At 33.6% G+C, this 21,379-nt stretch overlaps 5 protein-coding genes across 6 annotated transcripts; 2 read left to right on the top strand and 3 right to left on the bottom strand.

Moving 5' to 3' along the window:
* Positions 1-47: 47 nt before the first annotated feature.
* LOC133702847 (putative F-box/FBD/LRR-repeat protein At3g49040) lies at positions 48-3,961 on the top strand. The gene is made up of 3 exons (XM_062127169.1): positions 48-2,995; positions 3,168-3,317; positions 3,408-3,961. The coding sequence occupies exons 1-3, from the start codon at positions 1,868-1,870 to the stop codon at positions 3,651-3,653; spliced, it is 1,524 nt and encodes a 507-aa protein (XP_061983153.1). The 5' UTR covers positions 48-1,867; the 3' UTR covers positions 3,654-3,961.
* Positions 3,962-4,486: 525 nt separating this feature from the next.
* Positions 4,487-7,263, bottom strand: LOC133703017 (uncharacterized). Its single transcript, XM_062127403.1, has 4 exons — positions 6,936-7,263; positions 6,749-6,837; positions 6,548-6,638; positions 4,487-4,854 (listed from the first exon to the last, which is right to left on the bottom strand). The coding sequence occupies exons 1-4, from the start codon at positions 6,962-6,964 to the stop codon at positions 4,824-4,826; spliced, it is 240 nt and encodes a 79-aa protein (XP_061983387.1). The 5' UTR covers positions 6,965-7,263; the 3' UTR covers positions 4,487-4,823.
* Positions 7,264-8,963: 1,700 nt separating this feature from the next.
* Positions 8,964-10,522, bottom strand: LOC133703064 (F-box protein At3g59000-like). Its single transcript, XM_062127467.1, has 3 exons — positions 9,590-10,522; positions 9,350-9,505; positions 8,964-9,257 (listed from the first exon to the last, which is right to left on the bottom strand). The coding sequence occupies exons 1-3, from the start codon at positions 10,520-10,522 to the stop codon at positions 8,964-8,966; spliced, it is 1,383 nt and encodes a 460-aa protein (XP_061983451.1).
* A 3,588-nt stretch (positions 10,523-14,110) lies between these two features.
* On the bottom strand, positions 14,111-16,664 carry LOC133703065 (F-box/LRR-repeat protein At3g26922-like). Of its 2 annotated transcripts, XM_062127469.1 has the most exons (5): positions 16,541-16,664; positions 16,381-16,427; positions 15,195-16,087; positions 14,614-14,781; positions 14,111-14,517 (listed from the first exon to the last, which is right to left on the bottom strand). In XM_062127469.1, the coding sequence occupies exons 3-5, from the start codon at positions 16,077-16,079 to the stop codon at positions 14,233-14,235; spliced, it is 1,338 nt and encodes a 445-aa protein (XP_061983453.1). In that variant the 5' UTR covers positions 16,080-16,087; positions 16,381-16,427; positions 16,541-16,664; the 3' UTR covers positions 14,111-14,232. The 2 variants fall into 2 exon arrangements, with proteins under 2 accessions (XP_061983453.1, XP_061983452.1); XM_062127468.1 differs by having other exon boundaries at positions 16,381-16,622.
* A 2,112-nt stretch (positions 16,665-18,776) lies between these two features.
* LOC133703066 (jasmonate-induced oxygenase 1) lies at positions 18,777-21,116 on the top strand. Its single transcript, XM_062127470.1, has 2 exons — positions 18,777-19,950; positions 20,563-21,116. Exons 1-2 carry the CDS (start codon positions 19,120-19,122, stop codon positions 20,809-20,811), a joined length of 1,080 nt encoding a protein of 359 aa, XP_061983454.1. The 5' UTR covers positions 18,777-19,119; the 3' UTR covers positions 20,812-21,116.
* The last annotated feature ends 263 nt before the right edge of the window (positions 21,117-21,379 follow it).

Genomic DNA, 21,379 nt, shown 5'->3' with positions numbered 1-21,379 from the left:
GTTTCTGTTGGATGAGCCGATACGCAGATTATTTATAGCAGAACTCAGTCCTTTTCGCTGCAATGTAATTAGATTTACAAAGGGTTTCTTATCTCTTTCATCCATTTAAATTCTCCTGCTTCGTAATCCTGAATGGCCTCAAACATTCATAGTGCCAAATAAAGCTCTTATATTTTGGAGATCAAAGTATGGATTTCAGAAAACTGGTGTTTCTCATGCTCTGTCACTGAAATTCATCTTGGATTGCCAGTGCCAATTCAGAGAGCAGTATTACTGTAGTAGTTACCTGTGAAAATTATTTGAGATGCTTAATGCCAAAGCAATGCAGCAGCCAAAAGAATCAGTTGAAGTGACAAGTTTATTCAGCCCTCGTGATGGAACCTGGCAGTCGAAGGACTCTTGTATTACTGTCAGCTTATCCATGATTGGTTTGCGACTTCGAACAACTGCAAAACCCTTCCTTTTCAGTGGCACTTTTTGACATCAAAAACCTTGTTTCAAACAGTAAGTATCATAATCCTTTTCTCCTTCCACTTTCCTCTGCACTCAACTATTTATTAGCAAAACTGGAATGAGATTGAGGTAATGAGTTGTGTCCAGAAGCTCTTTTGAAACGATGAAGGTAAGTTTAATATGCATCTGATTTTGTAGACAGCGAGACAATAGTGAAGATGTTAACCATTGTTTCTATTTGAACTTCCTCTGAGACTCCTTTCAGCCTCGTATTGTTTAGATCATGCAGTTGTGGTAGGATTGAACAAGTGATGACATCCACCAGTTTATGGAGCGAAGTATCAATCTTTAGCGGATAAACTTCCTCTGAGATAGAGAGGGCGACGATTATTATATTTTTGGAAAAACTTTAAATTGGTCCCTCTACTACAAATATGGTTTCAATTGGATAGTTAAAGTATAAAATCAGGCAAGATTTAGCCTAAAATAGTCAAATGTCTACTAGTGTTATTTCTTCACATGATTCTGTCACATCCTTCATGCACGTCTTTTTTTTTTTGCGCCAAAATTAGTGCCGTTTACTTAGAAATTCAATTATAATCACAGAATTTCTAAGTGCTGTTAAATTAAATCATGCAATGTTGTGCAGAATTATTTCCTAGCAAAATACAAGAAATCAAGAAAACCATTGAAATTATGAATTTATTTGTTCAAACTTGCATTTAAATTTTGATTTTGGCACTAAAAAGTAGTTCAATTACAAAATTAAGCAATGCATTGTTTTAGGTTTTTCTTTAAAAAAATAATGAATTAATATCATCTTTTTAAAAATACATTTTTACCCTTATAGTTTCCAATATTGTACTTTACAACTATAAGTTTTAATTTTTACCTCTGATAATAAATAAATAACAAAAAATAACCTTTTTAGTTTTTAAATTTTATTTTATTTTTCTTACTTCTCTCCCACTTTCTCCCTCTAAAATATGTTATATATCTCACATGAACATTTAAAAAGACCCCAAAAACCAAATTAAAAAAGTTACTTATTAAATGATTAAGGGCAGCGAAAACTAGAAGGGTAGTATTGATAAATTTAAAAATAGGGGTAGGAATGATAATTATTACGAGCTTAAATAAATAAAAGTGACGGGGGATGAAATTATATGATAATTATTTTTATTGTAATATTTATTTAATTATTAAGATTATACAATGATTTATTGAATTTAAAAATCCTAATTCTAGTTGGATTCTATTATTCACGAAGAGTTCTTTTCCTGTAAGGATTCTAGCGCTATTATAAAGGGGTGTCTAGCTTTTTTTTTTTTTTTTAATTAGAGATCATTATTCAGAACTTTCCAAGCAAATTAAGTACTTCTTTCTTCTATAAACTGCGTCACAAACTACTACCATGCGTGAAAGTGATCATGAGATCGATGCCAAAAGCCTGAAGCAGAAGAAGTTACCGAACAACATGGATGAGGAAATGAATATGATAGAAAATCTGCCAGAGGCCATGCTTCTGCACATCTTGTCTTTCCTTCCGGCAAAAGATGTCCTCAAAACTAGCATATTATCTAAGAGATGGCGACATCTATGGATGTCTGTTTCCAATCTTTACTTTGAAGAATGGAGACCTGATAAATTTGTGATGTTCATGAATTCTGCAGAAAGGGCGATGATGTGTCGTGATGTTCCAAGAATTGAGAGATTCTCTCTCTCAAGTCATATGTTAAATAGTGCATGTATTAATGCACTGATAAGTAATGCACTGAGCTTTAAAGTGCAAGACTTTTCACTTCGCCTTGTCTATGTTGGTGTGCCAATATTGTTACCTCATCACCTTTTCTCTTGTCCAACACTAACTGTTCTGAATCTAGAAGAAGTTACTCAATTTCCTTGCACTGCATGTCTTCCCAATCTGAAGAAGGTAAGATTGTCATGTTGTTTACTTCCGCATCAGCAGTCACTGTTGCAGTTCTTTTCCGGTTGCCCAAAATTGCAGAAGCTGATTCTGAATCGATGCTTTTGGAGGGATGCAAATCTTGGTTTTATTTCTACTCCCATGCCTGAACCGGTGGACATTACCCAACTTTCTTCTACTACATGTCTTCCCGATCTGAAGGAGTTAGAATTGTCATTTTGTCTACTTCCATATGGGCAGTCAATGGTGCAGTTCTTCGGTGATTGCCCAAAATTACAGAAGCTAACTCTGAAAGAATGCCATTGGGGGTTAGCAAAGTGTCTCTACATTTCTACTCCCATGCTCGAATCCTTGGTCATTTGTGATGCTACTTCGAGTAGTGGTTGTAAAGTCGTGATTTCTGGAGCGAATATTAAATCCTTCTCCTACCACGGTGATCTCACAACTACTTATTGTTTATGTTCATCCTCGATAGCTGATGCATGTATACATGTGAGTTCAAAAGGTATGATTGAAAGGGAAGGGAGAGAAAAAGAAGTTGCCCATCGTCTCCATAAGCTTATTATGGAGTGCTGTAATGTGAAACACTTGGAGCTATCACCTGATACTCTTGAGGTATGTTTCCAGTCGATTAGAAGTCAGTTAATTATGTCATGAGGACAGTGTTTCTTATGAATACGAGGTTGTTTTCTTCTACTTCTTCTTAAGGATTTAATTCATGTTAATCAAAGGGGAGTTTCTCGATTGCAATTATAAATTTCATGCTATTTTGTTTTTGGATTTCTAGGCTCTTGCTTATGCAGAAGAACTAGATCTTCCAGTGTTTCAGAGATTGACTCGACTTGACTTGAAGAGGAAGAGTGTGGATTTATCTTGCAGAGCACTGAATAGATTGCTACAGAAATTGCCTCATCTTGACTGTCTTGATTTCCGAATGGTACGATTTTCAAGCCACCAAATAGATTTTGCTGTGGTTATCTGGGGTTAAACTTGAATATTTTGGTTGAAATGTATGATTGATTTGCAGGGTATCTTCTTGTCTAAGAAACATAAAAATTTCGCATTGGATCCGTTGCCTCCTTGTTTCTTGACACAACTCAAGATCATCAAGATCCACACATTCTCTTTAACTGACGAAGAATTGCATGCTGTCGGGATTTTATTCAGAGTTTCAACAGTTTTGGAGAAGGTGTATATTTCAGGTGGCAGGTTGAACCAGAATAAGATATCCATGCTCGCTAGAGAATCAAAATTTGAAATCATTTCCATGTGAACCATGCACCTGATTTGAGTTTTGACAGAAAATCCCATGTGTTGAGCCATTAAAACAACTTGTGCTTTTGCTTTTATTTTTCTGCAGTAGTATTTTAGGTCAATGGTATTGGTAACGGTTCTAGCTGTTCAATAGGGATATTTTGGGTCCGATTCAGCTACACATTTTAGTTGCTCTTCAATTCCCTGCAAATATTTTTGGGTCTGATTCTGCTCCATGATTAGAGTAGGTTCTTCGAAAATTCATCTGGGACTTTGTTGTATCTTAATGTTTTTATTTATTCCATTGATGCACAAGCTTTTATTGCTGGTCTTCCAATTGCAGATTCATGATTTAACTGCTTGTTTTTTAGGCTGTAAAATATTCCTTACTGCTTCCTTTTTCTTTCTCTCGGTGGTTAAAACCTCCTCCTACCCTATTTTCTTGAAGAAATTTAAAGGCTTGCAGAAATTAAAATCGAATTAGGATCCCAAGACGAGGGTCTTGAAATTCAACGATGCAACAAAATCTGTTAATTGTGTTCATAAAATAAGGCCACATCGGTGATGTAGACACTGAATGAGATGAATTATATAAAAAAAGAATAAGAAATTTGCCTTTTTTTTTTAACATATAATCAATTGAAAATAATTTTCAAAATTTTCCTCATCACAGCTCCTCACAGCTTAAAATCAAACAAAATTTTGGAAAAATAAACATCTATCACGTCCACCATTCACACTAGTAAAGAAGGCGACTCGTATCCAACGGTGGTTAACAGCTCATATCTTTGACCTTTGATTTCAGAAATTGAAAGAAAATCTAAAACTGCATTCAAGGAGGCACAGGTCAAGTAATAAAAATGTTTCAGGCTTCAGATGTCCGAAAACCAAAAATGAGATTTTACTGCAGCAATAACAAAACCACAGCAATAACAAAACCAACCTTTTAGGCTGAAATTATTTCTGTCAAACAACAACTGAAAGATACAGTGCTTAAATTTAGCCCCATCACAGGGGCTTCAGAAGCAATCGATGTTTGAAAAATAAAAAAGGATGAACAAAATCTAAATTGTTTGTAAGTTGTTGTATCATGAGAACATCTGGCTGCTATTCCATTTGTGATGAACCAATGGAAGTCGTAGAGGATGAGCAAACACTAAGACTTCAACTTCTCAAAGGGAGTTGAAATTCACTTACTTTCGCTGTCATATATATCTGTTCTGAACACATATATCAAGGAAACCCAACAAAGTAATATAGAAGGCAAAAGAAGAGTAATGTTTTCTACACTAGCAAACATAGACAATTGTTTATAATTTCACTATCAAAATGCATCTTATTTGCTTCTAATTGGCTGCAATCTAATTGATGATGGGCAGGCAACCACATAGACACTACAGACCTCAGACTCTAATGGTCAAGACAGATTGCCCAAAAGGTCTGCATGCCAGTTTTCACTGGAGTGATAAAGAGAAAATTGTTGAATTAAGCTGTTATGAATTCAGGAAAAAGAAAATAATCATAATCATATAAAATGCAGCATATCATACTCTGCATTATACTTTGCCATCAGCAATGACATTTTGGTTCAGACAGTTTTTCAAAAAGAAAAGGAAATATGCATACTAAGTTAGGAGATTGGCCTTGTTTCCATTTTCTTTTCAAAGGCTTGATTTGCCGTAGTAATTTCCATGAACTCATTCGCAGAAATCTTCCATAGTTCTCATGTACTCATTCACATATACCCAGTGGAGCATGGAAAGAACCAAAAGTGGACAACATTAAACTGCAAAAGACCATGAAATGGATGTTTTGTGACCGTCAAAGAACCAGATTATCTAGAGGAATTATCTGTACAACTACAGCATAAGATTCTGACTAAACACTATACAGTTTGCCAAAAGTGCAATTAAGTGTTTTTGGTAAAGTGGTGTGGGTGCTTTTCAACTGAAAAGGGTATCAATTGATAGTTTTTTTAGGTGTTTTTCAATGGTTTTAACATCTTCACATCAAAACCATCTAAACACACCTAAAAGGCATTGATTTTGATGCTTTTACGACACACTTTGAAAAGCAATTTCAAATGCACTGCAACTGCATTACCAAACAGAGAGTACTACAATGGAATTTGCCTATCCAGCAAGTCAGCAACCAATTCCGATAGAGAGCCTCATAAACAGAAATGTATTCCAATACATAATATTTGATGGCAAAGCCACAAAATAAAACTATGCAAGTGTATCTTCTTGTTCACTAATAACACATCCTTCAGAGTTTTTCAGCTTAAACATCTGTAATAGCCACCCCCCAATATCAGATTCCCTAACTTCTTATAACCTCCCCATATAAGCCTAGTAAAAGATTCTAAATATTCAGGATTTAGCAGCAAAATCACAAAATGCTATGAATCATCCATCTATACTACCCTGAATCACAAAATGCTATGAATCATCCATCTATACTACCCTGAATCACGATGGTGTAACAGCTTCTACAACTATTAACTCCAATTCAAGAGTAGTATGACAGCATACAAAATACCACATATCTGACTTAACATTGTAACAAAAATTACCTGAAATTAAACTCCATATCTTTCTTCCATCTACTTCCATTACTCACCAAATACCAGAAACGAAGGTTTATATATAATTTTATTGCAATTTTTATGCAAGACGCTCTACCTTCCACTCCTTGTATCCATTCTATTTTCTCAAATAAAATATAAACCAAGAAATAGGAACCCTTCAAACGAAGGCCACAGTCATTGAGAAGCAATAAATTTAAGGACCAAAATGAGCATATTAAGGCATTCAACACAATGATATGACTGCTCAAACATTCGCAAGCCAGAATCACATAGCACCAGAATCAAATTGCATTACGGAAGAACAAGAAAAACAAAAAGGATACACCAAGTAAAAGCCATGAGCAAAAGCACCAACCAAGACAGCCGTGAAAAGACGGTCCCTTACAACAGGATTCTTACGCAGGGTGAGTCGAACTGAAAATATTAAAAAAACAAACAAACTCGTCATTAAACACGAAAATGGACAAACCCATTTCAAGAAACATAAAAAAGTTCCCTTTTTCAAGAAACATAAAAAAGCTTACTTAGAGGAAGAACAGGAGCATAGACAAGAGGAACCAAGAACTTGATCGGGGGTCCATTTTTTTTCCTTCTAATCGCTGCTGCCGCCTCCCTTCATCAGATTCATAAATAAAATCAATTCAGCAATAATATATAAGCATTTACATAACCTATGGACTCATACACATGTCTCCGGCAAATAAAACTCACGGGTTGGTGAGATCAGACGGTGAAGCCATGAGAGGAGGGGGGCTGGACAGCGGGATACCTGCGATGGCTGAAATTCTCAAATCTGAGGAATTTCTACTTTGTTTCCTCTTGTTAGTTTGGGCTGAAAATTCTGCTCTTTTTTCTTCTTCTTTTTTGTGTCAATAGTAAGGACTGTAAATTCATGGGTTGGGTTTGGGCTCCATTCACCAAAATCAATCACTTATTGAAATTAATCTAATTACTTTTGGGAAAAAGATTTTCGATTTTATTGAAATAATTCCTGAAAAATTGAGAAAACTTGTTTAATAATTATTGTTTGTTTCTTGGGAATATAAAGCTTTCTGTTTTTCTATTTCATTAGTTAGAAAGGAAAGCCAATAAATGTTGTGTTCTAAAACCTTCCACTTTAAAATACAAAACTTTTGTTAGATTTACCTGTTATTTTAGATATATCTGGTTAATATGCACGAGGAAACATTTCAAAAACCTAATTTTATTTATTTTTGTGGCAATTAAAATGAATATTTAAAAGAATTCTAATGATTTAAACTCTTGAGTTAAAAATGTATTTCTTAAAGAAATTTTCTCTTTTCTTTTGCATTTATTTGCAACTCATAGTGGTGTGATATGTGATTTATATTTAAAAATTCTAATAATTAAATAAATTAATAATTATTTGTGCAAATAAGCTAAAAAATCATTACCAATAACCAGAAGCAAAACTAAAAAAATTTAGAAACAAACGTACATCAAAATATTTAATTTCGCAACATGAAACATTTACCAAGATATATCGACCTGCATTAACTTTTTAAATTTATAACCTGAATCATTAGATTGGAAGCATAATAAATAAAAAAAATTACGTAGTTTAATTTCTAGCCAATTAAATGTTAAAGGGTGAAATCAAAAAGAAAAATCAATCACACGAAAGGGTTTAAAATAAACAATTATAATTAAAAGAATGAGGGTGAAAATCAAAATAAAAAACAAATTAAAAGACAAATCAAAATAAAGAGTGTCAAATTTAAAAAATAATACACCATAAACTTTAATTGAATAATGAAATTGAAAATAAATAAAACTTTAACAAAAAGATCAAGGAAAAAAATAAAAATCAAAAGAATAAAAACTAAATTGAAAAAAAAAAAAATTAAAAAACTAAATTGAATAAAAACTAAATTGAAGAATCTTCTCATTGCCTTGCCCTCTGGTGATGGCAACGGGGATCTACAGGACTTGAAGGGAGCTAGTGTATTGAATCAACAGGTGAATATTTACTGTAGTTGAGCCATAAGGTTCAAAGCATCAATCTTTGGCTTAAAGAAGTCGAAGAAACCTTCGAGTTGCCTCCTTGTTTGTATACCAGTGAATCACTGACTATGTTGAGTATAGATATGAAATCTGATCACAAGCTTCCTTCTCATATATTTCTTTCGAGTCTCAAAACATTGAAACTTTGGAATGCTGTTTCACTTGAAATTTACTCCACACAGCGGCTTTTCTCATGTTGTTCGCTTACAGAGGAGCAGATGATACATGACTGCAGATGGGAGAATGTGCAGGCTATTTGCATTGATGCTCCCATGCAAGAGAACTGAAAATAATAGATGAGATGGACAGTGATGATGATGGTGATTCAAATTATGAAAATGATACAAACGATAGTCAGCATGATGCTAGTTTTTGTCAATTTGATACTTTTCTTTTGCGCTACAAAATTATACTGATCATCCAAAAGCAATTTCTACCAGTAGTTTCCAATGAATAAAATAAAAGAAAAACTGATCATCCAAAAAATAATAATCAAATTTCACCCAAGTTGAAGTGTCATCAGAATGGTTAGGGTACAAGAATCAGTTCTCCAGTAAATGGAACTTGATTTCCAAAAGTTGAAACATGTGCAGTAGAAACAATTCAACTGCGTTCTACAACCAAGTGACTAAAAATCATATACCCTCGTGCCCTTCGAAGTTCAAATTTGGACAACTGGAAAAGTTGTGTGCAATCAATATGACCAGAAAATGCTCAATCGAAATTGATATTGCCGATCTCTGACCATCTAGGGAGGGCAAGTAGCTGTTGATGAATCTCGTTCGTCTTGTCTACACCCTGATCCCTACGCGCAGAACCAGAATAAATTATATCCATAGATTCTAAAGCTGTAACATTCTTTAAAAGAAAGCCAACTGCATCCAGCTCCTTTTCATCACCACCAAATCTTCCGACTTGAATGAATTTGAGACATGACAGGAAACAAGGTGGAGATGGGTCCAATGTCCAATCTTCTCGACAATTTGAAGGAACCTTAGGCATGCTGACCTACACTTTCATCGTGATTCAATAACTGATTGAAGTCACAAATATGGAACTTGACAGCGAGAAGTGGAAACTTGTAAAGTGCAGAGAGTTACCCCATAAAACTGAAGAGCTATAAGATGAGGAGAGTTGTAGATGATGTGCCAAAATCCATCACTATGAAGATTTGACTCCTCTGATTCAAACAATAAAGAGGTCAAGTTCCTAAATTCAAGCGGGAAAGCGAGCAGCTCAGGCGCGTCATCCAGAACCTGCGAATAAAGAAAAAACTGCATCACACCTGTGAGGCCCGTAGATCACATAGGAGCTTAAGGGAAAAGGGGAAGCAAACACACATCAACAACATTAGTTGTTAGACATAAGGATTGAGCACTAGAAATTCCTTCAAGGAGTTTAGAGGCACGGTAGGCAGTTTGCCTCGGTTTGTCAGCAGCGGAAAAAATAGAAATGCATGTCTCGACCACAGAAGATTCATATAAGCAATAGTCATTTGAAAGTGTGCCGATGATAGTAAAATCGGCGAGATGAGTTCGAAAAATCCTGACATGACATCCACCTAAAGAAGCCGGACTGCTCTGACAAGGTTCATGTATGTCCAAGCTCTGAAGTTTGGGAGCAGAAATGCTGACAGCCACGAGGTTCATCCAATTGCACTCATGTATTTCCAACTCCACGAGGTTTGGGAGACTGAATAGTTGCTGGGTTGAGTGGTCATCAGTAAAGATAACCTCATAGAGGTTCAATATCTTCACACATGAGAGGGATATTGAAGAAGGAAGCTTGAGAATATATGGCATATTTATTTCCAACTCTGTCAATGTTTCGCAGTTAAATAAGCAATGAGGCAAAACAAACGATGCTTCGAAATCACGAAGTTCGAGATATAAATCCTTGACGTTACGATTCACAGCGGCAGAAATCCATGTACCAACCCGAGATGGATCGTCCTTGACTTCACATGAGAGATAGAATTGTTCAATATTAGAAGGACCACGAAGAGCAAGAACCCTATCCACAAAATCCATGAAGAGCTTTCTTTTGGGAGATTTCAGACCAAAAAACGTGAGGTTGGTCGTGGATTTCCACAGATGTAGCCACTTCTTTGATAATATGCTGGTTCTAACAGCACCTGCTGTCGAGAGGAACGACAGGATATGTTCAAGAATAGCATCAGGTAAATTCCCAATGCTTTTTTCACCAGAATCGGTTTCCTTTTCTGCCTTCAACTTCTTTCTTTTGGTTTTGCGAGTCAAAGATCTGGCCTTCATAGTCTAGACTTCGCCTAATGCATGAAATGAACCGTCAGGTTGATCATCAGGACTCAATACATTCCAAAATCAACTTGACTTCAGCACAGTAACATGAATATATTAACTATTACACGGGAACATGAATATATTCAGTTTTTTGCACATTTAACGCTAAAAGAATGGAGATTAGATGAAATTAAACCAGCAGCCTAGGCAAGATAAAAACAGATTTGACCACAGTTACGTGATATCTTGCAACATATCTATTGCAACAAATTCACCTTCGCTAAATCTTGTTCAATAATTTATTCATCTTTCTATGGACAGCAATCTACCAACAAACTCATATTATCTCGTATTTAAGATTATTTTAAGATAATAGCGCAGCATGCAGTGGTTCAGACTTCAGACTTATAATTCTTTAGTCATTACAACTCTAATATTCTATTAAAAAAAAACATTTCAATTGATGTTCAAACGAATGATTTTATATTAGTCGTCTTTAACATAAATAATTTATCAAAAAGAAGAGAATGTAATGAAAATTCAAATAAACAACTCATAAATTAAACATGCAAAATATGTTTTTCTCATGTTAATATAAAATGCCTTGAAAGGTAGGTTATGGGACGTTTTGAATGGCAAAACCATGTAAGGAGAAAATAAAAGAAAAAAAAAAAAAACCTAACGATAGAGAAGTAGAAGGATTTGTAGTCGAGATGAAGAAATACCAAGGAGTAGAAACAGAAGCCGAGAGTGAGGTCTTGTGTTCTTCGTTTTGATAATAACTTGGAGGTGGTAGCCAGGGCAGGACATGAGAAGTTGCCTTTATATGGCAATTAAACTGAAGTGAGAAAAAGAAGGAAAATAAAGGGAATTAAATTTCTTGTTTGGTTTAAGGAAATTAAGTGAGGGTTTTCTTTATTTAGATATATTTATGAGAAAAACAAAATAAAATTTTAAAAAACGATTTTTTAGAGGATTCCATGAGCAATATTCAATCAATTTTTTTTTATTTCTTTCTAATTTGGTGTAGAGATTTTAAATATTAAGAAAAATAAAGTTGAGGGTATTTTTTTTATTTTCTATTTCCCTTTAATTTCCTTTATTTTATGCTCCCAATTTTAGCATCCAAATAAAGGAAACGATCCAATTAGAAAGAAATTAAATTAAAAAAACAAAAAGAAAAAAGGATGATTAATGGGTAATTGATTGAGGATTGGAAAGGGTAATTTTCTTGGTCTGCGGTTGAGATTTAATTGCCTTGTTTCTTACGAGGAATTCGCTGGTGGATGGAAACGACAGCGTTCCTGGTTTTCCTCGGGAAACGAAGAGCCCGGTGACTAAGCGACGTCGTATCCAAGCAAAATCAATTTTATCTCCATTTGCCACTCCGAAATCAATCAATCGATGATATAAATTAAGCGACATGGTAATTTTCTTGGTCCGCGGTTTGAGATTAATTGCCTTGTTTCTTTCGAGGAGTCGCTGGTGGATGGAAACGACAGCGTTCCTGGTTTTCCTCGGGAAACCAAGAGGCCGGGGACTAAACGACATCGTCCGAAATCAATAAATCGGTGATTTAAATACTTTCACAGCTTCACTGGCTCTTGGAGGAGATGCCACTCTGGGGCTCAACGGCGGTGGAGTGTCTCTCCATCTTATTTTATATTTTTAGGTCAACCGAGAATAAAAACCCTCCGAACATAGCACGAGCTGAATTTGTAATCAAATAATATAGGATGGTGGTAAGATCAAAATCCAATTTATATAATTAATTTAAACAGATTTTATCAAATATTGGAAATAAAAATCAAATAATATAGTTTGTTCATTTTGTTAAAAGATAATTATTATCAAACACCGTCTAATCCAGCAAATTCAATCTCAAATTAGATTTAAAAGTAAATAAGACATGGAAATAACCCTAAATATTGGAAATAAAAATATTGAATATGAATTTCAAATTAATATATGATTCAATTTTAGATTTAATTAACTTAAATTTGTTTTGAAACTATAATAAAATTATCAAATTAAAAGATAATGGACTGAAATATCAAACACAATAAAAAATTAAGTACAATCTTAAATTTTTAGCAATTTTTATTTTATTATTTTTAGCTTTCAATCATATATAAAATATAAACATGTTGTTTTGATATTTATTTATAATTTGCTTTAACAATTATGAATTTGTTTTTAACAAAACAATGGTTCTAGTTAAAAAAACATGCTTTCACTAAGATAAATAAAATTAAGGTACATTAATAAAAAAAAAATTGATTTTAAACATGAGAAACATGTGTCTCATACTTATATTAAATGACTTAAATCCTTAACAAAAAGAAAATTGTTTTATAATTAAATAAGAAATTTAGAAGAGTTTATTAAGATTGTCAATTCCTTTTCAGTAGGTATTTCGTTTTTTCAATTGAAATACAATGTTTCAGTTTCGAAGTGTTTCGGCGTGCCGTTTCAGAATTGTATTGTTCACACACACATATATGTACATACATTCAACAAACATAATTCAAATTCAAAGATAAATTAATTATAAATTATGCAATACAAATACAATGCCAAACAAATATAATTTTAAAATTTAAAATATTTCTAAATAATCAAGATTAAATAGATCTTTAACTTAAAGTAATTCAAATTAAACAAAATATCAAAATATTATGAAAGTAAAATGTTTTAACACAATTTTTTTAAATATAAAGTTAGATCAATGTTATCAAGGCTAATGGAATCTAAAATATCCTTTATTTTGCTCAAATTCTTACAAAGTATAAATATGAAAAAAACAACATGAATATAAACCATATATATCAGTGATAAATCTAATTTTAAAAAATTAATATCATTGTTAATGAAAATAGTAATAATAATTTTCAATATTATTATTAATATCATTGTTATTGAAAATAGTAATGAAAAAGAGATTTTTATACTTGGATGGTTTAATTAATTAAATTAAACAAAGTTCAATTTGATTCAACGGCTTTTCAAGAGCGTAATTGGACATGTGGAATGAAACCGAAACGTTCCGATCGAAATTTAGCCGAAAAATCCGGAACGAACCTAGATTTAAAATGAGATGAAAATTGTTCCATTTTGTTTCCTTTTTTGAATTGGTATGGAATGTTTCGGCCATTCCGGGTTAAATGAAATGAAATTGACAACCTTACACGTGACATGAGATAAAATATCTTAATATACATCTTTATCTCAACTTCCTGCTCAATTTTTGATGTAAATCATATCAACTTTCAGATTTTATTTTTACTTTAAATCAACTTATTAGTTATTATTTATTAACACAAAAAACTCTCAATTGATTTCATTGAACATTCATATTAAATTTTATTTTGCAATAAAAGATTTTCTTAATGAAATAAAAAATTAACATATTATATTTTTAGATTTAATAACAATATCAAAGAATTTTATATGAACTAAACATTTTTAAAAAAAATTTCAAGAAAAATTTAATCCCAACGGAGAAGAAGCATGCAAACTAGTATGACAGTACTATGGCATCGTATACAGCATAATTTTAGTAACTATTAATCAATATAAGAGTTGGTTTATTGGCAAAACTTTAAGTTAAACAATCTATATAATATATCAATTGAGAAATCTTTAAAATTGTAGGAATAAACTTCCCTTCTTAATTATAGTTGAAAAGGATAAAAGGAAGTATATTAATCCAAAATAAATAGTCAAACGAAATTTAACCTGCCAATTTCTGACCATCCTGGGAGCTCGAATAGCTGCTCGCGAATCTTCCTCTGAGCCTCTGACCCGCTGGTCCTACAAGTAATAACCATATCATCCAAAGCAATTGCATTCTTCAGCAACAAGGCAACTGCATGCAACTCATCAATAAGACCTACGAAATCACGTATCTCAATGCATTTCAGACATGACTGGAAGCAAGGTGGCACTGGCTCCAATATCCAGTCATCCTTTGCACAATTTGTAGGCAACTCATCACTTAGCTCGATCTGCACATTCACCAGAATCATGTGAACCCATTAGATTTGTAAACATGAAAGCTTGATGATAACTTAATTTGGAAATCAAAGAGTCCAAGATGTTACACTGGAGAAACTAAGAGCTTTAAGATGAGGAGAGCTGTAGAGAATGTGCCAGACGGTATCACAGTAGTGAAGATCAAGACAATCAAAAAACGACTCAGATAATCGTAACGAGGTCAGATTCATGACTGTAGGTGTATGGGCAAAGAGCTCGGGCGCGCAATCTAGAACCTAGAAAAAAAAAACACAAACAAAATTTTTAAAATTTAACGCACTTCATTGAAGAAGCATCTATAAGCAATGTCAAGTGGCAGTAATGGTCTTCTGGATTAATAACAGTTAGAAAATAATATAAATTATATTTTAATACTTTATCTAATAAATTTAACTTTTTAGTTGAATTGATTAAAAACATTTGGGAGAATTAAAGGCTAAGAATGCTCATGCTACTATTAATTTCCTACAAAAATATTGCATCACAAATAAAATCAAGAGGCTTTTTATGAACATTTCAAGCAACTGGATTGAGAAAATAAAAGTTGAAAGAAAAGAAAGAGAAAGAGCTAGGGATCGTGACAGATACAAATAAGAATATCATCCATTGACCAGATAGAAGCTGATGCAAAACGGAGAAGCAAAAATACCTCTAAAACATCAGGTGTCAGCGTTAAATGTTTTACAGTAGAGAGCCCTACAATATGCTTATAAGCACGGTGGGCAATTTCCCTTGACCTCTCATAACATTCATAAACATCAAAATATGCCTCAACCAGTGATGATGATTTAAATAAGCAATAGTCATCCCAAAATCCACCACTGAAAGAAAAAAAGGTTAAAGCAGTTCCAAAAATCATGACATGACAAGCATCTGAACCTCTCAAATCGTTCCTATGCATTTCACAAATGTCCAAGCTCCGAAGTTTGGGAGCAGAAATGGTAATGGCCTTAAGATTCTTCCAGTCGCAGTAACGGATCTTCAACTTCTCGAGGGATCGGACATTCAATATTTGTTGGGTTGAGTCCTCATCGGGAAAGACAACGTGTTGAAGGCTCAATATCTTTAGACACGGGAGAGAGATTGAAGAAGGAAGCCTGAGAACACCATGTGAAGTAATTTTCAACTTGGTTAATGTTGCACAAGTAAATAAGCATAGGGGGAAAACGAACGATTCTGATTCTTCCCCCTCGTAAAAGTTGACACATAACTCTTTAACATTACGATTTACTGCAGCAGAAACCCAAGTTCGAGTTCGAGTCGCATCATCAATTCCACATGAAAGAGTGAATTTTTCTATATTAGAGGAGTCCCGTAGAAGAAGCACTCTCTCCACAGAATTCATGAAAATCTTTCTCTTAGCCTTAAAATAACATTGATGAAACTCAAGATTGGAAAGGGACTTCCACAGATGCTCCCACTTCCTAGACAATATGCTTGTTCTAACAGCATCTTTTGTTCCGAGGAAGGACAGTATGTGTTGAAGAAGAGCATCGGGTAAATCGTTTATGCTTTTCCCGCCAGAATCATCCATGTCCTGTTCTGCACGCATAATTAATTAACTCAATATTAATTATTACGACGCAGAAAATAATTACTTTACTATTCAGATCAAGATTTGATGAAATTATTCAGATTTAGTCCTATAAATAAATAGCATAATTACGATTAAATCCTAAGACAATGAGGGGTTTAGCAACGAAATTCAAAGCTGAAATATCACCATCATCACATCATCATAACAACAACAACAACCGAACTGAAGCTTAGATAATAGCCAGAAAGAAAGAAAGGACGGTTTACATTTAAACCCTAAAACATTAGCAATAACTAACCTGGAAAAATTAGTCAAAAAATGTACTGAGCCCTTGATAGATAATAGCTGGGGAAAAAAAAAGAAGAAGTGAGAGATTTTACGTTGATCAGCTACTCCACCGCCCTGAACCCTTGATAGATAATAGCTGGGAAAAAACAAGAAGAAATGACAGATTTTACTTTGATCAGCTACTCCACCGCCCTCCACGCACTGAACTAAAATTGCCTTTCCCTTTTGCTTTTGCTTTATGCGAGTCATTGGAGGACTGGAGGTCGTGTTAAAGTCCATGGAAGCGGAAGCGTTAAGGTAATCGAGATAGCCAGGTGGGTGGATGAATTTGTATTATTATTGTTATATAGGCGTAAGAATACTATTTTTTTTTATTTTTCATTTGCATGCTCCTATTTATGTCAAATTGTAAAATGCATTAATAAAAAAACATTATTTGTTATTTACTATCATAATTAACCTTTAAAATAAGATAAATAAAAATATATGATATATAAAGGAGTCAATGTAATATTTTCATATATATATATATATATATATATATATATATATATTAATTTTACTTAAAATATTAGCTTTTCATTTAAATATTTAATTGGAATTAATCAACAATTTTTTTATTTATTTGTCGGTTTGTATAATTTTATTGTAAGGTGTTTTTAATATTTTTATTAGAATGATTAAAGGGTTTTTTTGATTAAAAATAAATTTCTTAAGGTTTTTATTAGTCATGCTCACTTTTTTTTAATCTTTATTAATATTTTAAAATTTTTTAATTAAAGGCCTTTTTTAACTCTTTTTTTACAATATAACGTATCCTTCTCTTTTATTTTTTTTAAATTGTTTAATTCATTATTTTTAAAATAGTAATTAATCTTGTTAATTATTTTTCTTATTTTGAAATGTTTCAAAGAGATTATTGTAATTTGTTTTTAAATTTTTCTTGTATATTTTGCATATATAAATTTCATTTGCAAGATGTATTTATAAACATAAAATTTGTTTATTACTAGTAATCAGAATTAACCTTTTGAAATAAAATAAATAAAAAAATATATATATATATATTAAAAAATAACAGTCAAAGTTAAATATTTATATTTGCATGTATCCTTTTCTTTTACTACAAATATTAGCTTTTACTTTAATATTAAATCATATTTAATTTATTTTGTTAAGGATAAATAATATATTTTTTTTTATTTTCATGTTTCTTTTCAACTAGATCTTTTTATATTTAGTTGCTTAGAATCTAAGATTAGTAATTCACTCATAAGTAAGTGAATTGCACTATTCATTGTTTTTTAAGTGAATAGTGCAATTTTTTTACACTGTTCACATGAAAATACACTGTGCATGCTAATTGCACTATTCAGTTAACAGTGCAATTAGCATGCACAGTGGGCAAAAAGCAGCATTTTGCTGCCTTTTCTTTTCCTGCGTCTCAACCGCTATAAATATGTAGGGCCCATATACAGTAAACTGTGTATTTTTTTTACCAAACGGCTGCAAACTGCGTTTTAATTAAAACACAACCGCGTAGCCAAACGGGCTCGACATCTTCCACTCGCTGGTGCGTAGTTTGCATGTGTGAGCCTTTTCTCTTCCTTTCTAATCACTTTGGTCCCTAAACCTATAACAACTTCTCAATTGAGTTTTGATTTTCAATTCACCCAAACCCAAGCCTTTGTTTTTCAATTTAGTCCCCATTTCTCTAAGACCTCTTCAATTTAACCTTGAATTTCATCCAAACAAGGTGCAATAAAGGCCCGACATTGGGAAAGAAGGAGAAAATTGAAAAAGAAAGAGACAAGTTCTATGTCTCGGGTTGTTGGGGTACTTTGATTTTTTAGTAAATATTAAAAAACAAAATTGGTGACACGTGCCAGCAGAGTAAATTATAAACTAGTCCTTTCTAGTTTTGCAAAACCAATAAAATAGTTCCTCTAATTAAAAAAAACAAAACTAATTAATTAGTTATTGAATGCCTTAAAAAATATTGTCGTTTCATGTCGGCAAGCATTTGCTCTTGGTTTCTTGTTAAATATTATAGAAAATAAAGATTTTATAGTATTGAAGCCATAACTGTTAAATAATTACAATATATGGAAAAGATAGATTAAAAAAATGAAAGATAAACAAGAAATAAAATTTTAAAAATATTTTTTTGAATAAGTGAGAAATTTTTTATCATTTTTTACTTGGATAGAATGTAAATTTTCACAAATATATATTATCGAAATAGAAGGTGAAAATTATATTTTTGGTACAAAATTACCTTCATTAAAAACCTCTCTGAACTGATATTAGTAATGTTAAAACGAAAAAGGATCAAAGTGAAACATTACAGAATGTATAGGGACAATAATATACAATAGCCAACAAATAAATCCATCCTCCCCTCACTCTCTTACCCCCTCCACCTCTCCCTCTTGACAAATTTTAATGATCCACGCAAGCTCAACAGAATGTGGAGAAACATGTGAAGGAAAGGAGCTTGGATTGAATTGGTATTTGATTTCTTTCTTTCTCGTTTAATTTATAATTTTCTCTTGTTTTTTTTTTTTACTTTTCCATTTGATTCAAAACCCATTTTGTGGCTTTTGCGTTGAAATTTGAAGTAAGAGACTAATATTTGATAATTGATTTGATTGCAATTGATAGATTGGATTGGATTAGGATATTTCATTTTGTCTGAACAAATTAGAATCAATTATTTTGGAGGAATAAGGAGAGAAAAAAGGAGAGAATGGATTTTCAGATGATGAGAGTGCAAAGCCTCTCTGAAGGGGGCATAGCAGAGGTGCCAGCCCAATATATCCAGCCCCCTGAGGAACGACCGCCCATTCTTGATGACCTCACAGTAATAGATAACAGTGATGAAGACAATGTCCCCATGATTGATGTTTTTGGGTTCGCCTCGGAGCAGAGGGATACTGTTTGCAAACTAATTGGTGATGCCTGCGCCCAATGGGGCGCCTTCCACATTACCAACCATGGAGTTCCATTTGATTTGCTGGACCAGATTAGGGGCGTAGGGTTATCTTTCTTCAAAGACTGCCCCGTCAAAGATAAGCTCAAATATGCCTGTGATCCCAATTCTCCTGCTTCTCAGGGGTATGGCTCTAAGATGCTGCGCCCTGAAGCTGAAGCTGAAACCTCAACTGTTTTGGACTGGAGGGACTACTTCGATCACCATTCCCTACCACTCTCTCGCCGCGACCCTTCTCGCTGGCCTCACTTCCCTTCCAATTACAGGCAAGTTGTTGCACATTATAGTGATGAGCTCAAATTGGTTGCACAGAAGCTGTTGGGACTTATATCAGAGTCTCTGGGACTGCCAACTTCTTGCATTGAGGATGCTGTCGGGGAATTTTATCAAAACATTACTATAAGCTACTACCCTGCTTGTCCTCAACCGCATCTTACACTGGGTCTTCAGTCCCATTCTGATATGGGTGCCATCACACTTCTCATCCAAGACCATGTCGGGGGCCTTCAGATTTTCAAAGACTCTCGGTGGATCACTGTCCATCCTCAATCTCATGCTATTCTTGTTATATTGGCTGACCAAATGGAGGTAATTGAACCATTACTGATGCTTTCATTTTCCGCTATTGACATGCTTTTTTCGTTCTCTTGTTGGCTTAACTGCAGTTTTTTCTTAATTTTTTCCCCTTGTTTTCTAACTAACTTGGACAGGAAGGGGATGAACTGTGTTTATGTATCTGATTGAATTGAAGCATTTGCTTAATAATGCTAGATAGTAAAACAAAATCAAGAGGGAAAAAGGATGCATTTTGATTATCATGTACTCATGTCTCATGCAAGTTAACATTTTGCAAGCTTTTCGCAATCATGTGGGTTCGTTGTGAAATCTTGAACCTATCCTTGTGGAGTCTCTACTAACATGCTGCCACATTCTTAGCCCGCAACAAACGGTCAAAACCAATGGTTCCTGTATAAACTACCTTCTATTTCACAAGAAAATTTTTCCACTTTAGCTCTTTCCTATGTAATGGTTGGATTTTGAAAGGTCAAAGTGATGGGTATTTTCCATTTGAGCTCTTATCAGTTTACCTTCTACAAAATCTTATATCCATTAATGTGCCACCCATGTGTTTGGTCATTTTGTTGCTTTAGTTGAAATACACTTTGATCAAAAGTTTAATGGGAAACACTTTGCCTGTAGATTATAACCAATGGGAAGTATAGGAGTGCTCAACATCGAGCCATTACAAATTCCAGCAGTCCACGGCTCTCAGTTGCCACCTTTCATGACCCGGCCAAGACGGTGAAAATATCCCCTGCTTTTGAGCTAACTAGCAACTCATCCCCGCCTAAGTACCGTGAAGTTAAGTATGGAGATTATGTGTCATCATGGTATACCAAAGGCCCAAAGGGGAAACGGAACATCGATGCCCTCCTCATCAATTGTTAGATCTTCCCCGTTTTCATGTTGACCTGTTCTGTTCTCTTGTTTTGAGGGGAAAAAGGAATTTATTAGGATAAGCATATGCCTCTACATTTAATCTTTCAGGATTTTTGTGCTTCATTGTTATAGTGTTCCTCCATGGATGTCTTTGATGGTGTCTCTCCTTCAAATATTTTTTGGGATTGGACAGTTTTTTTTTTTTTTCCAGCTGCTCTGGTCCTCCGAAGGTTGTCTTTCCTTGCCATGATGCCTTTTCATAGAATATTTTGTGGCATATTGTAATGTTTTGATCCCATAAGCTGTTCCCATAATCTTACCTGTACTAAGAATTACTCCCATATTTGTTAATATAAAAAGGTTGGAAATCTAAGAATTTTGGTGAGCTCAAATTGACAAAAATATCGTGCATCTATTTTGGGCTTGTGAGACAGACAACATTTGGTTGCTCATAAAATCTCAAGACTCGTGTCATTTGGGATAGTAATTGACATTTTGACATCTTCGAAATACCCATAATATGTTTGAACTTTGGTATTATATTATATTTAAGGTAAAAATTGCCTAAATGTATATA

Source organism: Populus nigra, chromosome 9 (assembly GCF_951802175.1).
Source record: "Populus nigra chromosome 9, ddPopNigr1.1, whole genome shotgun sequence".
Taxonomy (NCBI): Eukaryota; Viridiplantae; Streptophyta; class Magnoliopsida; order Malpighiales; family Salicaceae; genus Populus; species Populus nigra.
This window is presented reverse-complemented; position numbering and strand designations above follow the sequence as displayed.

Excerpts from the sequence above, each read along its gene's own strand:
- LOC133702847 (XM_062127169.1), top strand. The coding sequence starts at position 1,868 with ATGCGTGAAAGTGATCATGAGATCGATGCCAAAAGCCTGAAGCAGAAG. Across the intron at positions 2,996-3,167 it reads TATCACCTGATACTCTTGAG|GCTCTTGCTTATGCAGAAGA; the intron begins GTATGTTTCCAG and ends TTGGATTTCTAG. Across the intron at positions 3,318-3,407 it reads ACTGTCTTGATTTCCGAATG|GGTATCTTCTTGTCTAAGAA; the intron begins GTACGATTTTCA and ends ATTGATTTGCAG.
- LOC133703017 (XM_062127403.1), bottom strand. The coding sequence starts at position 6,964 with ATGGCTTCACCGTCTGATCTCACCAACCC. Across the intron at positions 6,639-6,748 it reads TGCTCCTGTTCTTCCTCTAA|TTCGACTCACCCTGCGTAAG; the intron begins GTAAGCTTTTTT and ends TAATATTTTCAG. Across the intron at positions 4,855-6,547 it reads GCTCATGGCTTTTACTTGGT|AACAGATATATATGACAGCG; the intron begins GTATCCTTTTTG and ends ATATGTGTTCAG.
- LOC133703064 (XM_062127467.1), bottom strand. The coding sequence starts at position 10,522 with ATGAAGGCCAGATCTTTGACTCGCAAAACCAAAAGAAAGAAGTTGAAG. Across the intron at positions 9,506-9,589 it reads TAACAACTAATGTTGTTGAT|GTTCTGGATGACGCGCCTGA; the intron begins GTGTGTTTGCTT and ends CTTTATTCGCAG. Across the intron at positions 9,258-9,349 it reads TAGCTCTTCAGTTTTATGGG|GTCAGCATGCCTAAGGTTCC; the intron begins GTAACTCTCTGC and ends ATGAAAGTGTAG.
- LOC133703065 (XM_062127469.1), bottom strand. The coding sequence starts at position 16,079 with ATGGATGATTCTGGCGGGAAAAGCATAAACGATTTACCCGATGCTCTT. Across the intron at positions 14,782-15,194 it reads TGACACCTGATGTTTTAGAG|GTTCTAGATTGCGCGCCCGA; the intron begins GTATTTTTGCTT and ends TTTTTTTTCTAG. Across the intron at positions 14,518-14,613 it reads AAGCTCTTAGTTTCTCCAGT|ATCGAGCTAAGTGATGAGTT; the intron begins GTAACATCTTGG and ends GTGAATGTGCAG.
- LOC133703066 (XM_062127470.1), top strand. The coding sequence starts at position 19,120 with ATGGATTTTCAGATGATGAGAGTGCAAAGCCTCTCTGAAGGGGGCATA. Across the intron at positions 19,951-20,562 it reads TATTGGCTGACCAAATGGAG|ATTATAACCAATGGGAAGTA; the intron begins GTAATTGAACCA and ends CTTTGCCTGTAG.